A 16,222-nucleotide genomic window follows, 5' to 3' on the forward strand; every position below is an offset into this window, starting at 1 on the left:
TTGCTACTTTGGCTTTTATTTTGGCCGCTACCAGTAGTTAAATGATTAGGCATGCTTTTATTGCCGCAAAAAATGAATTAGTGTGATTCCCTGTTGGCTGGTTGGCTGAATTATAACTTGCATAAATTCCAGGTGGCTCAGCAGGTGGTGTCGTGAGTGCTACCTGTCTTAGATAGTAATTTAAGCTGCAAACCACTGGTTCTTAAGTGATAAGGACCCCCAAGAGTGGTGTTTTGCTCATCTGTAACTTGTTTCTCTGCTCCATCTCCTCTGTTGGCTTTCATCCTACTTCTTGCCCTTCTTTTTCTTCCCTATCACCGTACTACTTCCTCTGTTTCTCATCCCGTTTTTTGAAGGCAGCTTTACACATAGCTCAGTGGTGGAGAACATGCTTTGCATGCAAAAGATCCTGGGTTCAATCCTGGTGTTTCCAGGTAGGTCTGGAAAAGAGCACTGGCTTCAACAGACCTGCTGCCAGTCATTGTAGACAATACTGACTTACAAGTAGACTGACCAATGTCCTGTCTGGCAGCTTGCTCTGTTAACACAGTGGGTCTTTTTTTTATATATAGAAGGCAGTTGCGTGGACCAATTTGCAGAAAATCTGCAGCACTTCATTGTCATCTACATGAACTTTATATTGAAATATGCTTTGCTGCAGATCACAAAATTGGGTGTTATGTACACTTACTTCATGACAGAAGGTCCTTGCGGCTTTTTAAGCAGAGATGATGGCCATTAAAGCATCCATTGCAGGGGTCCCCAAACTAAGGCCCAGGGGCTGGATGCGGCCCAATTGCCTTTTCAATCCGGCCCTTGGATGGTCCGGGAATCAGCATGTTTTTACATGAGTAGAATGTGTCCTTTTATTTAAAATGCATCTCTGGGTTATTTGTGGGCATAGGAATTTGTTCATTTTTTTTTAAATAAAAAAAATAGTCTGCCCCCCCCACAAGGTCTGAGGGACAGTGGACCGGCCCACTGCTGAAAAAGTTTGCTGACCCCTGATCCATTGTATCTGATGTGATACCTTCAAGGAATTCTGCAAGCACCTGGACAGCAGGTTCACCTCGCCCTGAAAAGTAGGATTCCCCTATCCTCATTGTTGGTTATCCAACGTAGTCCCCACCTCTGACCCCACCAAGCCAGCTTTTGTTGTATGTGGCAGATAATATTGTATGCTTGGTTTTAGCTGCTGTTCCTTTCTCATTGGTTGGTTTTATATTGCTGTATTTCTTATAATTTTAAATGCTGTTGTAAGCCATCCCGAGTAGTGTTTCTGTGCAAGAAGGCTGGGATCTAATTGCTTTAATGACATGGAATAAAACAAAAGCTGCTCGGCATTTAAAACATTGTACCTTTAAAAACACCAAGGGGGGGAAACATGCAATGCAGCAGATCCATGAACAGGATCTTTCAAGATTTTAAAACTTTAAATCAGTTGCAGGGTGCTCTGATTTTGATCCCAGCAGCAATCAATGCAGGAAGGAAGCTTACCCCCTGCACTCTAACTCTTCCCAATCTTAACCTGGTGTGAGCCTGGCTGGGGAATAAAATCTAGGCACCCATATCATGCCTGTAGTTTCCTCTAGCAAGTCTAATGGCAGATTTAAAAATAAAAAACCCTTCCAGTAGCACCTTAGAGACCAACTAAGTTTGTCGTAGGTATGAGCTTTCGTGTGCATGTACACTTCTTCAGATATGCACACGCAAGCTCATACTTATGACAAACTTAGTTGGTCTCTAAGGTGCTACTGGAAGGATTTTTTATTTTTATTTTGACTGCGTCAGACCAACACGGCTACCTACCTGTAACTAGTAATGGCAGATTTGGAGAGGACGGGGAAAGATTTGGAGATCGATTGGGAAAACAGCACCAGGGAAGATAATGTTGCTTCAGTAAAAACCAGTCTCCCTGATAAGGGATCTGATTTCAGATCTTTTATGTCTTGTCTGTTTTGGCTCCAAGTTGTCCAGCAAATAGAACAATAGTATGTCTCTCTCTCATTCTCTCTCGCTCTCTCTCTCTGCCACCAGGTGGCACCCTAACACAAAATTTTGATAATCATTTTATTTAAGAATCGGAGAAGGCTGAGAACATCAACCTTTTACTCCCTCTCCCTGACTTCGTTTCTAATGTCTGTCTGCAAAGGTGTCTCTCTCCTCCCCCCCCCCCGTACCCCCACTGGAGGCCAAACTAGACATGCAGAAGTAAAAAAGAAAGAAAGGGGGGGAAGCTGAATTTCATCTTGGTCATCCACCCTTCTCTCATGCATCACTGCCAAACTATCCCCACAGCCTATCTCTTTCTTGTCTAATGTGCTTCTCTTCTAAGCCCAGCACTGACAGTAATATCTCTTCAGTTTTGAAAGGTGCTCAGAGGGATCCAGTGCTGCGTGGGGGTGAAGTGCCTTGTTTCCTATGTCATTTTAGCTAGACTGAGCTTAGCCAGGAACAGAGAATAAAAAAATCTGAAGAAGTGTGCATGCACACGAAAAGCTCATACCAATGAGAAACTTATGGAGAAAGCTAGAGAGTTCCAGAAAAACGTCTACTTCTGCTTCATTGACTATGCAAAAGCCTTTGACTGTGTTGACCACAGCAAACTATGGCAAGTTCTTAAAGAAATGGGAGTGCCTGATCACCTCATCTGTCTCCTGAGAAATCTCTATGTGGGACAAGAAGCTACAGTTAGAACTGGATATGGAACAACTGATTGGTTCAAAATTGGGAAAGGAGTACGACAAGGTTGTATACTGTCTCCCTGCTTATTTAACTTATATGCAGAATTCATCATGCGAAAGGCTGGACTAGATGAATCCCAAGCAGGAATTAAGATTGCCAGAAGAAATATCAACAACCTCAGATATGCAGATGACACAACCTTGATGGCAGAAAGTGAGGAGGAATTAAAGAACCTTTTAATGAGGGTGAAAGAGGAGAGTGCAAAATCAAACCTATCCATTCTTAAGGAAATCAGCCCTGAGTGCTCACTGGAAGGACAGATCGTGAAGCTGAGGCTCCAATACTTTGGCCACCTCATGAGAAGAGAAGAATCCTTGGAAAAGACCCTGGTGTTGGGAAAGTTTGAGGGCACTAGGAGAAGGGGATGACAGAGGACGAGATGATTGGACAGTGTTCTCGAAGCTACGAACATGAGTTTGACCAAACTGCGGGAGGCAGTGGAAGACAGGAGTGCCTGGCGTGCTATGGTCCATGGGGTCACGAAGAGCCGGACACGACTAAACGACTAAACAACAACAAGGTGCTGCTGGAAGGAATTTTTTTATTTTGTTTCGACTACGTCAGACCAACACGGCTACCTACCTGTAACTAGAGAATAAAAACTTAGCCAGAATATTGCCATCATGTTAGCCTGCTTCTGAAAGAATTTCATTGGCTGTACTGTTCTATACAATTACATTGATAGTACTGGTATACAAAGCCCTGTGCACCTTGGGACAAGGGTACCCAAAATATTGTTTCACTCCTTATATCTGATCACTGTGCTCTGCAGGAGATGGCCTCCTGCAGATACCATCTCATCAGGAGGCCCATTCCATATGATGTAGGAATCGGGGTCCTCTAAGGAGCCCGTGGTCCAGTCATTAGAGTGCAGTGGCTGGTTTAGGGGTAAGATGCGGGCTCCAGAGCGGAAAGACTGTGGAGTGGATGAATTTCCTTCTTGGGACAACCTTCGCAGGACAACTCTGTATATGTGGGAATTCCTGATTCAGGGCAATGGCAACTTCTGAGTAAAATACAACAGTCTTAAGAAGATGGGAAGTTATAATTGGGAATGGAAGGGAAACTGTACTGTTGAGACGGATAAGTCAAGTGCACGGGGAAAAAGTTCACAAACTATTCCTAATATTTCCTTCAGAGGCAATGTATTAACAAAATACCAGGGTCAGTTGGAAGAAAACAAGGCATAGGGCAGTAATTGGGTATCTGCTGGGGCTGTCATAGAATCATAGAATGGTAGAGTTGGGGGGGGGGGACTGTGAGTGTCATTTAGTCCAACCCCCTGCAATGCAGGAATCTTTTGCCCCATGTGGGGCTCGAACCCACAACCCTGGGATTAAAAGGCTTGTGCTTTACCAACTGAGCTATGCTCGATTATCTCTGTAACTGTGAGGTCACAGAAAATCTGTTTCTTCTAAATAGATTTTTTTTTAAAGAAAGCAAATTATAGAATACATCATTTGAATTTCACAAGTCCCAGGGCTTCTAAGAAAAGTGCAAAATGTTTCATGAAAATATAATAGGTAGGTACACTTTTTGCATGACAGTTTTGAAATATAAGGAATACCAGAGAGCTAAGACCTGCAGGCAGGCTGGAGATCATGATCTGGTCAGCACGGTGGGTCTTAAAGATTCGTGATGCTAGACCTGCAGGCGAGGGAGAAGAAAATGGAACTCTAATCATTTTGACACTTTCAATTTAGGAAGATAAATTTTGTGTTTTAAAATAATATGAGGCTTTTTATTAGAAGCAAAATCATTTGCTTCGGAAGGAGTCACCCCCGCTCCTTACCAAATTCCCAAGGACACCTTTATGCTGAAGCTTTTGGAAAGAACAAAAGCCATAAATGTGGCCCCAGCCAGTTGTGAGAGGAACTAAGCAGGAGGCGAAAGGTTTCATCAGTTTAATCAGCAACTAGGGCTCACTCCATTTCATACTCACCCACTAAGGGAGCAAACCTATGGGGGCAACAGATGATGATGGCAGGGAAGCGAGAGGATATTCATGACTGAGCAACTGCTACATCCAACGTCCCACTGGCCAGGGCAGAAGGTGGGGCAACTTAATTCCTCCCTCTTCAATCTCCGTGCTCATTCCCATTGGATCCAGTGGGATGGAATTTGCCTCTGTGCCTGTTTTGGGGTCCTGGGGCTAGGTTCTTGTGGATTCATGGCCTCCCCTGACATGCCCCGACACACCCCACTCTGAAGTTCTACATTCAAGAGTCCAAACCTACTGATTTGGCATGTTTCTATTTAATGCTCCTCCCCCCAATGTTACTCTGGTGGCTCTCAACTTACGTGGGGGTTACGTTTCGGGGATTGCGTCTAAAGCAAAAACCGTGCATAGTCAAGATACATTGGGTGCAATGGTGGGTGGGACTACCAAAGTCTTTCTGCCCCCCCCAATGCCTGCTGGCTTTCCACTCCTTTTACATTTTAAATTTTTATTTCTGCCAAGTGCATAGAGCTAAATGTGCATAAGTTAAATGTGCGTTAAGTTGAAAGTTACCTGTATTAGACCAATGTTGAAAATTGGCGTCTTTGAAATGTGTGTTGAAATAAACTGCATAGGGTTTGGCCTATTAAGGGTTTATTGTTTGAGAGTGTTTGCATGCTGATTATTTTATTGTAATAAAGAATTTTTAAAGTGTCAACTTGCACTTGTGGCAGAAATCCCCTGGGCATTCTTTCATTTTGCTTGATATATAGAGGTTTCCTCCTGACCCAGGGAGCACCCGGCACACACACACACACACACACACACACACACACACACACACACACACAAAACGAAGAGCATTTGCTCAAGTTGCTTGTCAAGTCAGAAACAACACCTCATATTTATTTGTTCTCTGTCTTTTAGGGCAACCCCTTGCAATCACATTTTTTCAAGAAAAATGTTTGTTCTTTTAAACCGTGTAAAAATAATATAATAGAAGCAGCTTCCAATAAAAATAATATGCAGAAGAAACCAAAAATTGGATTCTCAAGGAAAGAATTCCAGCAGGTTTTGCAGCACAAACATGAAGTGTCATTTCTCATGCAAGTGCTCTGTGCAATGTTATGAGGTGCTTGGGTAGGGTGGGCAAACATCTTCACATTGCTCTGCAAGGAGTGCAGGGAGGGAGGGCAGTAGTGGCAGTGGTGGCCTGGCAAAAAGCAATGTTGTTTTTAGGCTTCCTTCACAGCTGGCTGGGACACTTCCCAGGAGTAAATGAGAAGGCATAATCCCAGCATCCTCTCACTTAGTTCTGGGAGGGTTCTTCAACCTTGAGGGCCAGATGGGTAATTTGCATAGGTCTTGTTGATGACAACATGAGTGGGTAGGGGCGGCGGCAGAGCAAGCCGATCGGGCGCCTGGGGCGGTGCGCATGCCCAGCGCCCTGTTGGAGATTCAGTCCCCGTGTTTGCATTCATGGGATTATTGTCTATCACATGACAGCGTATGTTTGCATTCCACAGTGGGAAGTGACGAAGACAGGATGTTTGTGTTACTGTGTTTCCTGAAGTGGGACTATTGTCCTTTGTTCTTTCTCTTTGTTGTCTGATGCGAGAGAGAGAGGGGGAGCCATGTTGCAGTGCTCCGTGTGTGTTTATATGTAAATAAAAGTAGATTAGCCAAAATGCTGAGTTGCTGAGTTCTGTTACGCAACTGCGCAAACTCTGCGGATCAATAAGTGTGCTGATGTCAGTTGGCATCAGTCGCTGTGATGTTTCGGCTGAAGAAAGCTTTTGAAGCTCCTGAACCATCGGCCAGGAGGGAGGGAACATGCCAGTCGGGCATGTGTCTTTGCCAGGGTCCTACTCGTGTGTAAGAGAATAGGCCCATGGGGTGGGGTGAGCCAGGGCAGGATGCTCCGCAGGGCCTCTGAGGAGTCTGCCTGCCTCCTCCCACTCAGCCGCCCTACATCTGAGGGGGAGGTGGTGGGCAGACCGTTTAAGGCAGCTCAGAGCCTGTGGGCACCCAAGCCACTGTGTCACTCCCAGGAGAGACGCGTGGCTCGTGTGTGCTGCAGGCCCCGGGGTGATTGCCACCGCCATTTTGTGTCAGTGGTGACACCCAGGGTGGCCCACCCCCACCACACACCCCTTCCTCCGCCCCTGGGTAGGGGAGTCTGGCCTTTGATCAGCTTGGGTGGAGGGAGGCTTTTCCTACTTTGCTACAGAAAATGGCTTTGCATTATCCATTTTGGGGGGCACCAGCCGCTGCTGACTTCTTAAGAACCAGAATGTTCCTCCTGTAAAAAGGAAGCTCCAATTCTTTAAATAGGAGGAGGCATATCACAAATTTCAAAGCTTGTTTTTGAAAATTTATTAGGTGGAAAGAACCAGTGTTCCAGGTAAGATAATGCACTGCTTGGCCCACCTTGGCTATGACACAATACAACATAGTTTTGTCTAGTACCAACTAGGATAAAAAGAGTCTTTGGGAGCAAATGCCATTTGCTTAGAAGTTGGAAGCAGATTGTTAGATGGCATTTAATTCTATGATGCAGTTATTAAAATCATAGATGAAATATCTCAAAATATATTAGTGCTGGAAGTCTGTGCTTTAAAAACAATGATTCTGTCTAATCCTAGATGATTAAAACACTGTGGTTTAATGGCTTCTTACGTCAGATTCCTACATTCCTCTGCGTTCAGTAATAAGTTTATGGATTCAGCCTGTGGTTACAAAATGGTTTGATAAACCTAGGCTAGGTTGGCTCCTGTGTGTACAAAAGTATAAAAGCCAGTGCCTGTAAGAGCTACTATTATCCAACCTTGGATGTTGATTTGCAGTTTCAGCACTCCAGCCTGTGCCAAACAAATGACAATTTTGACAAACATCAAAAGATTTTTAAAGCCTTAAGAAAAGATTTCGGGTACGGGAATTAAAACTTTTCAAAGCTGATGCAAACACACAACTTACTTCTTTCCTGATAGGAACAGTACATATATCTTTATTTCCTGCTTCTATCTCTATGGAGAATTTCAGTACCAATCTATCTGCACCTTCCTCTACACTGAAGGGTTTCTGTTACTTGAAGAAAAGGTAATGCAGTACACAGCATTCGGAGAACAGACAGCCCCAGTCCCAGTTTTTCAAGTACAAACAAATTGAACCTTTTCAAAACTGGTGAGCTACGGGAGACAAAATGGTTTGATTAAACAAGAGCTTTCCAGAGTATAAAAGCCAGCAGTTTTGCAAGACCTACTATTATCCAACATGCATTTTGATCTACAATTTCAGCACTCTGGCTTTTAGACACATAAAATTGTACCAAACAAGTGACACAGGCTCCAAATGTAAAAAAACAACACCAAAATCTTTTGAAAGCATTTTTTTTAAAAAAAATCCCCCCACCCCAGTACGGAAATTAAACCTTTTCAAAACTGGTGCAAACATATGACTTAGTTCTTTCCTGGTAGCAACAGCATAGATCTTTATTTCCTGTTGACAAACTCAACATGCTGTTGCTCCTTCCTCCCATGCTGTTGCCACTTCAAAAAATTCCAACTCATTGGTTGGCACTAACCAGTGCAAAACCTGCCAAAAGACAAGCTAGAGGCAAGATCTCATGTGATGAACCATCCCAAATCCCCCAGTATGAGTATAGAGCATCTGTGCATTGGATTCTAGGCATAGCACGTTGTATGCTTGCCCATGATAAAAACAGAAGAAAATGGGTTTTGATACAAGGCTTTCTCTTTTGGCTACCTATTTTTAAATTTACTGCAAAGTAATCACAATAATGGATGTACCTGTCAGGTGAAAATTCAATTTGATGCCTAGCAGAATTGTAAATCACCCATGGATTTCAGCAGACTTGCTCATAGATTCACACTTATGACAGAAGCCAGTTCAGCTTTTAAAATATAAAACAGTTTTCCCCATGCAAAATTTGCATTGTTTGCTAAAAGCTTGTTGTTGTTTAGTCGTTTAGTCGTGTCTGACTCTTCGTGACCCCATGGACCATAGCAAACCAGGCACTCCTGTCTTGCACTGCCTCCCGCAATTTGGTCAAACTCATGTTCGTAGCTTCGAGAACACTGTCCAACCATCTCGTCCTCTGTCGTCCCCTTCTCCTTGTGCCCTCAATCTTTCCCAACATCAGGGTCTTTTCCAAGGATTCTTCTCTTCTCATGAGGTGGCCAAAGTATTGGAGCCTCAGCTTCATGATCTGTCCTTCCAGTGAGCTAAAAGCAGATCCCCTTAAATCCCCACCTACTTTACTTTCCCATTGCTCACAATCTCTGGTCTATCGCTTATTTATAACTGCAGTGGCTTTGATGTAAATAATTTCCGGTTGCCATTTCACTAAATGTATATGGCAAAAATGTTAGATGGATTGGAAAGCAATAATTAGATATTGAAGTGTGACCAAGGGATTCTTCAGATTTGTTTGGGGTATTTCCCTAATGGTATGCAATGGATAATGTAGCCAAAACTCGAGGAGAGAATAAGTTGGGCCATGAAGCTATTGGCTTAGTTCACATGTAACAGTGGGCCAAACTATGGACTGCCATGAATGGGCAAGTCTGGTAGCTCACGCTGCTCACATGCTCCAGCCCCTCCCCTCCCTTTGCCATACAGGGAGGAAACAAACTAGAACAATGGCTTAGCGTTAGTGTGACCCAGAGGTCACGATTTGTTTCTCCCCAGACAAATCACTAAAGGAAGCCAAGGACAAAACTTGGGTTTCCTTAAAGAGAAACAAATCATAGGTGCTGGTTCTTGATATAAAAGTAAAGGACCCCTGGACAGTTAAGTCCAGTCAAAGGCCGCAGGAGCCGGCGTTTGTCCACAAACAGCTTTCGGTTCCTGTGGCCAGCATGACTGAACCGCTTCTGGCGCAACGGGACACTGTGACAGAAACCAGAGTGCACGGAAAGGCTGTTTACCTTCCCGCCACAGCGGTACCTGTTTATCTACTTGCACTGGTGTGCTTTCGAACTACTAGGTAGGCTAGGTAGGTAGGTTCCTGATAACTCTAAGCCAGTCCTCTGGCTTATTTCCTCACAGCATGACAAAGGGAGGAACAAGGCGGGTGCAATTTAACCTGCTTGCTTCTTCGTAGTCACCCATAGTTTGGCACACTTATTTATTAACTTTAAAAGCCTTTTAAAACCCCATAATGTTTAAAAATCTGTAAGCGGGATACAAAAGCACAACAAAAGCTCCAATAAAGCAGTATCATTAAATAGATACAAATGGGAAAAAAATATTTATAAACTAAAATGTAATGATATGGATGGTGCTTCACATATGTGGCAGAAGCAAATGCATTCTAGAGTGGAGGGGCAGCGAGGGAAAATGCCACTTTGGGGTCACTGTCCTGTAATTTTTCTCTGATTGACTGTCGTAGTGCTAAGCAAACTTTTTAGATAGTAAGTCCTACTGAAACATAGTTATGATATTGCTAATGGTGGGAGGACACTGGATTTTTAAATGGGGAATATAGCACTATAAAAAGGTAAAGGGACCCCTGACCATTAGGTCCAGTCGTGACCGACTCTGGGGTTGCACGCTCATCTCGCATTATTGTCCGAGGGAGCCAGTGTATAGCTTCCAGGTCATGTGGCTGCTTCTGGCGAACCAGAGCAGCACACGGAAACGCCGTTTACCTTCCCGCTGTAGCGGTTCCTATTTATCTACTTGCATTTTGACGTACTTTCGAACTGCTAGGTTGGTGGGAGGACACTGGATTTTTAAATGGGGAATATAGCACTATATTAATAGTAAATTATGGTTTTAGGGCTCACTTAACATGCCTCCCTCCTCTGATGCTTTTTTTTACCATAGAAAGGCCATTCTGGTGATTTCAGTGGTGTTAAGGGGTGTGTGTCTCTGTGTGTGTGCCTGTGTGTGAAACCTAGGAGTATTGCCACCATTGGAGGTAGAACCAGTGGCAGATTTAGGGCGGTGTGAGTGTTCCCCCGCACAGGGCGCCATGCCAAGGGGGTGCAAAATGATGATGATAATTATGAGAACAACAACAACAACAACAATCCATATTTGCACGGGTACCTACTCAAAGTTGGGGGATGCCAACTGTTGTTCTCGCTCAGGTCCCATATTAATAAATTCCCCACGGAAACACTCCTCCGGGGTCCTGGCTACCAATGCATAGGAGCTGCTGCTCTGTCCATAGCTCCTGCATGTAGTAAAAGGTAAAGGTACCCCTGACCATTAGGTCCGGTTGCGTGCTCATCTCGCTCTATAGGCCGAGGGACCTGAAGTTTGTCCACAGACAGCTTCCGGGTCATGTGGCCAGCATGACAAAGCCGCTTCTGGCGTACCAGAGCAGCGCACGGAAACGGCGTTTACCTTCCCACCGGAGCGGTACCTATTAATCTACTTGCACTTTGACTGCTTTCAAACTGCTAGGTTGGCAGGAGCTGGGACAGAGCAGCAGGAGCACACCCCGTCACAGGGATTCAAACCGCTGACCTTCTGATTGGCAAGCCCAAGGCTCAGTGGTTTAGACCACAGTGCCACCCGCGTAGAGAGCACCTCAGTTTCAGAGAACCCGTATACTTATTAAACACATACCCATCATATGAACTGGAACACAGCTCTAAGGGATACAAGTACAGAAATGTGAGATGGTCACTCACTTGTCAGTGTTAAGATGTACCGGTATGAAAACAAACTGAAATATTTTGTTTATTGGGGCAAGAAATTGTTTCCCAAAATAACACATACAGTACTGAGTAGAGAACATCATGCAAACTAAAACCAGGAAGGACGTGAGTAGCAAATAAATAAAACATGCTTACTGTAAACTGGGATTAGTCAGCACTTTACTATGGTTAGCTCTCCATGTGGCACTAACTTTAATTGCTAGGCCAAGGGAACACATCAACCCTAAACACACACACACACACAGCCGCGAAATCTTATCCTATTACATTTTATAGTACATTCAACTTAGGGTGTTTGAGACTGGTGTGCTAGAGGTACAGTGGTGCCTCGCTTAACGAATGCCCTGCCTAACGAAATTTCCGCTTAACGAAAGGTTTTTTTCTAGCGGAGGTTGCCTCGCTAGACGAATTCGTTTTATGAAAAATTCGTCTAGCGAATCACGGTTTCCCATAGGAATGCATTGAAATTCAATTAATGCGTTCCTATGGGCAAAAAAAAAAAAAATTCAAAAAAAAATCAATGCATTCCTATGGGATTTGCTAGACGAATTTTTCGTTATAAGAAAAGACCTGTGGAACGAATTAAATTCGTCTAGCGAGGCACCACTATATAACAAACTGAAAAGAGGTAACAGGTTTAGAGAGACATTGTGCAATTCTTATGTGCAATTCGAACGCAGTCATTTAATTTAAACCAGCGATTTCCTCGAAGCACGTTCTTTGGATCAAAATTGTGCATGTGAACAAACATGATCTTTGCATTCAAAGACTGCAATTCTAAGCACAGTTGGAATCGGGCTGCAGTCTTCCAGTCAACTTTGACCGGACATATTTTGCTCTCTGTGTGTGCCAGTCTGTCAGATTGAAAGCAATAGCATGAGAGCACATATGTATGCAGCTGTACCAAGCTGTCAGCTATGATCTGTGGAGGAGGCCATCCCTGTGGTCCCACCCTTTTTCACTTGGGCCTTTGGGTCCTACGAGGCCCAAAGTATGATTTAGTGAGCAGTCTGTTAGGAGAATGTTCTTAATGCTGTTTTCATGCTTTTGATACATTGGGTTTAGTTATGTGTACAGTATTTTGTATCTTTCTAGAAACTTCTTATGAAGAGTGGCATAAAAATGAGATAATAAAATAAACAAATAAAAGGCTTTAATATGGCTGTAATACTGGAATTCCTGCTTTGGCAGCGAGTTGGACTAGGAGACTTTTCTGGTTCCTTCTGACTCTCTGATACTACATGTATTGATAACACTTAGACTAATAGAATCATAGAATTGTAGGCTCAAGTCCTAGGTATATTTATTAGGAAGTAAGGCCAATTGAACACAGTGAGCCAAATTTCTGAAGATGTATGTGCAGGATTGTACTATGGTTTCAGTTCTGTGCATACTTTAACCCATATGAACATACTTGGACGCCTAGGATTTCACTGTAAATCTTCTCAAAGCAATTTTTTGATTCAGTATTGGAAAATGTCAGAGACCATTTTCTTGTTGAATTATAAACACACACAAACATGATTCCTTCAAAATATCAACCACAAGTCATAAAGTCACATTTGGGTGCCCCCCTCCCCCGGACATGAGGGTGACATAAATCTCACAGAAAATCCTGGCACAGCATGGGAAAAATTCCTGTCGGCATGTGCCAAGCTTTGTAATCAGTGTAAAACTACAGATGGGAGTGTGTGATACACCAGTCTTCCCACCTGCTGCTGCCTCTTGCTGGTGTGTGTGTGTGTGTGTGTGTGTGTGGAGAATGTACTGTTTTAATCCAGATATTTCCTTTGGGCAGTGTTCCTCTTTTTTCTTCAGCTCACCTCTGTTCAATTCACATAGAATTACACTCCCTGACCCATAAAGTGTGATATTTGTCCTGCTTTAATACTAGCGTTTTCAACTGTGGTTGGGAGGAAAAGAAGAGAAGGTGGTAAAATACAAGAAGGGTTTTATTGAAGAGTATTTTCCTGATGTCTGTTATCTTTGCTGCTGACATCAGTGGACAGTGAGTGCGTAGCGCTGATCGGTGTTCAAGCCTGAGGACTTAGCTCAGGCTGCTACTTTAAAAGTACTAAACGGCTTCGGTCCAGTATACCTGAAGGAGCGTCTCCTCCCCCATCGTTCTGCCTGGACACTGAGATCCAGCGCCGAGGGCCTTCTGGCGGTTCCCTCGCTACGAGAAGCCAAGTTACAGGGAACCAGGCAGAGGGCCTTCTCGGTAGTGGCACCCACCCTGTGGAATGCCCTCCCACCAGAGGTCAAAGAGAATAACAATTACCAGACCTTTAGAAGGCATCTTAAGGCAGCCCTGTTTAGGGAAGCTATTAATGTTTGATGGATTTCTGTATTTTAATATTTTGTTGGAAGCCACCCAGAGTGGCTGGGGGAACCTGGCCAGATGGGCGGGGTATAAATAATAATAATAATAATAATAATAATAATAATAATATATTATTTTAATACCTGTACCACAGAATCATATACAAATATATTTCTGTGGTGTACAAAATCTTTTAAAACCAAAGCATCATAACAATAAAACAAAATCAAAGTACACTGAAGAAGTTCAAGACATACCCCTCACACCGTCCTTTCATGGGACTGTGTATGTGTGGAGGGAGCAGGGCAATGCCCACTGGCTCTGCCCCAGTGACATTCATCCTACTGGCCCATCCATTGTCTGTATATTGAGTGGGACTCCTGCAAAGGGACACCTATGTGCACACAGCATTTGACCAGATCGCTTCAATCACAACTGTACACACATGGGTATTCCTCTGTGGATCTTATGGACAGGGCCAGTTAGGTCCGTGGCATCAAAGCAGGCAGTGGGTGCATTCTTGCCCCTTCCACGTGTTTAGGGTACATGTGAAGGAATGCATGAAGAGGGCTCCGGCCTCAAACCACTTAGGTCAAATCCAGCACTTGACTTTAGCCCAGAAACAACTTGGTAACCAGTGAAGGTGGCACGAGATTGGCTTAGTATGATCCAAACTCTTGACCCAAAACAGAATGCTGACGCTCAGTCACATTCTTGGCTACATTTCCCCTGATTTCTTTATATCAATGTGATTCTGAAGGAAACCCATAAGACTTAATTGTCGGTTTTCTGTTTTCAGTGATTTTTCTGGCGGGCAACTTTTCTGTAACTCTGCATGGCTCTGTTTCCAGTTCTGCAAGATGGTTCTCAAAGCAGCAGATACATAATCAATTACGGTAATTTATATTTATAGCCTGCCTCGTCCTTAAGTGTGTGGGGGGGACATTTCAATTTATTGAGTTGCTGGAGGTGCTTAAATTGTAATCTGTCCCAGTCCCTAAGGACCAATCTGTGCCAAAGTTTTTACCATGCTTCTGAATGTGGTACAGTCTTTGCTGTACAGTATTGTTAGGGACAAGCGGCTACGCAGAGAACTTCCTGACAAATAGTGCCTCAGCGGTTCAAGGACTTGGTGTGCGGTAGCCACCAAGATAAGAATGTCTCTGGTGCACTTTAAAAAAACACCACCAGCATTGTTTACTTAAAATATTGGACTAGGACTCTGGGGAGGAGATAGTGACTTACAGTCTGAGCTTAATCAGATTTTCCGAGGAGTAATTACCCTTGATGTGAGGTGAAGTTTCTTCCTAGTAACCATGCCTAAGGATGGGACTCGGGGAGCCAAGCTGGTTCCTGTGTGAAATGCTCATTATTTGCATAAGCACTGAGGATCCAAAATAGAACGATCATGTCCTGCTTACATTTCGTCATGTTTCAGGTGAAAACTTTTTCCTAAGCTCAGTGTGTGGCTGCTTCTGGGAAATGGCAGCATAATTAACAAGTACCCATAGTGCCTTTACACGGTCGTGCCAACTAGAATTGCTGCTGCTTATGCAGAAAGGCAATAAATAATTTTCACATGCTTAATACGGGCTGTTAAAACCATCACCCTGCGATGCCGATAGTCATTATTCCCATCCTTTGAAATGCTCATCAATAGGGGAAGAGCTGCTGATTGTGATACTTTCCTTAAATTAAAGAGAGAGAGAAAAGTGAAGATACTAATCTGGCAAAATGGGAGCGAGAGTGTTGCTTTCATTAATTTCCCTATTACAGTGCTGTTGAGAGATAATTTAAAGGGGGGGGAGACCTTTAATGATGCATGCAGTGCTTCCCGCATTGCTTTCACAATAGGTTTCTCCCTGGAGGGGGGGGATAGCCTAGAAAGGGGGGGTGGGAGTTAGCTTGCTGTGGAATTGGGAAGACGGCTCAGTTGGTTCTGGCAGTGAGGGGGTTGACTGACAGTCTGCAGTGCAGTGGAGTTAGCTGGGCTCCCTATATGGCTATGGATTAGCTATATGCTAATACAGATAGGGAAAAGGAGGCTGTGCTGAGCCCAGCGAGCTGCTACCAGTGTAGGCAGTCAGAGGCTGAGCAGAGCTGCTTCCTCCAGAGCCATGGCTGAAGGGGGTGAAGGAGGGGAAGATGAAATACAGTTCCTACGAACTGTAAGTATCTGGTTTTTTTTTCTAGGTCAGGAACCGGGTTCTTTTTCTTTGTCTCCTTGACTGTGCCTGCTGTGTTGCATTACAGAATAACATTTCCCCTCTCTGTATTTCTCCCTCTCTCCCTCTCTCCCTGCCTCTGCTCAGTTACCCAGGAACGAATGTTTGGGAGAATGGGAAATAATGCAAGGATACGTACAGTCTGTACCAGACAAGCACTGAACATTCTCAGTGCCATCTCCCTTTAAATCTGCTTGTTAGCCATCTCCGTCTGAGTTTGGTACCGAAAGGGAGTTGCTTGCTCTAGTGATTCCCTGGGTCTGAAGCATCCTTGTTAACTTTGTGATTGGGTTTCTTA

General features: G+C 43.9%; 1 protein-coding gene across 2 annotated transcripts in view; it reads left to right on the forward strand.

Moving 5' to 3' along the window:
• Positions 1-15,764: 15,764 nt before the first annotated feature.
• RYR3 (ryanodine receptor 3) overlaps positions 15,765-16,222 on the forward strand; it is a 264,337-nt gene continuing 263,879 nt past the window's right edge. For both annotated transcript variants that reach the window (XM_060273292.1, XM_035110794.2), the window contains exon 1: positions 15,765-15,867. In XM_060273292.1, the coding sequence (XP_060129275.1) occupies positions 15,817-15,867 (51 nt within the window). In that variant the 5' untranslated portion in view covers positions 15,765-15,816. The remainder of the gene's footprint in view (positions 15,868-16,222) is intronic.

This window comes from Zootoca vivipara, chromosome 1 (assembly GCF_963506605.1).
Source record: "Zootoca vivipara chromosome 1, rZooViv1.1, whole genome shotgun sequence".
NCBI lineage: Eukaryota > Metazoa > Chordata > Lepidosauria > Squamata > Lacertidae > Zootoca > Zootoca vivipara.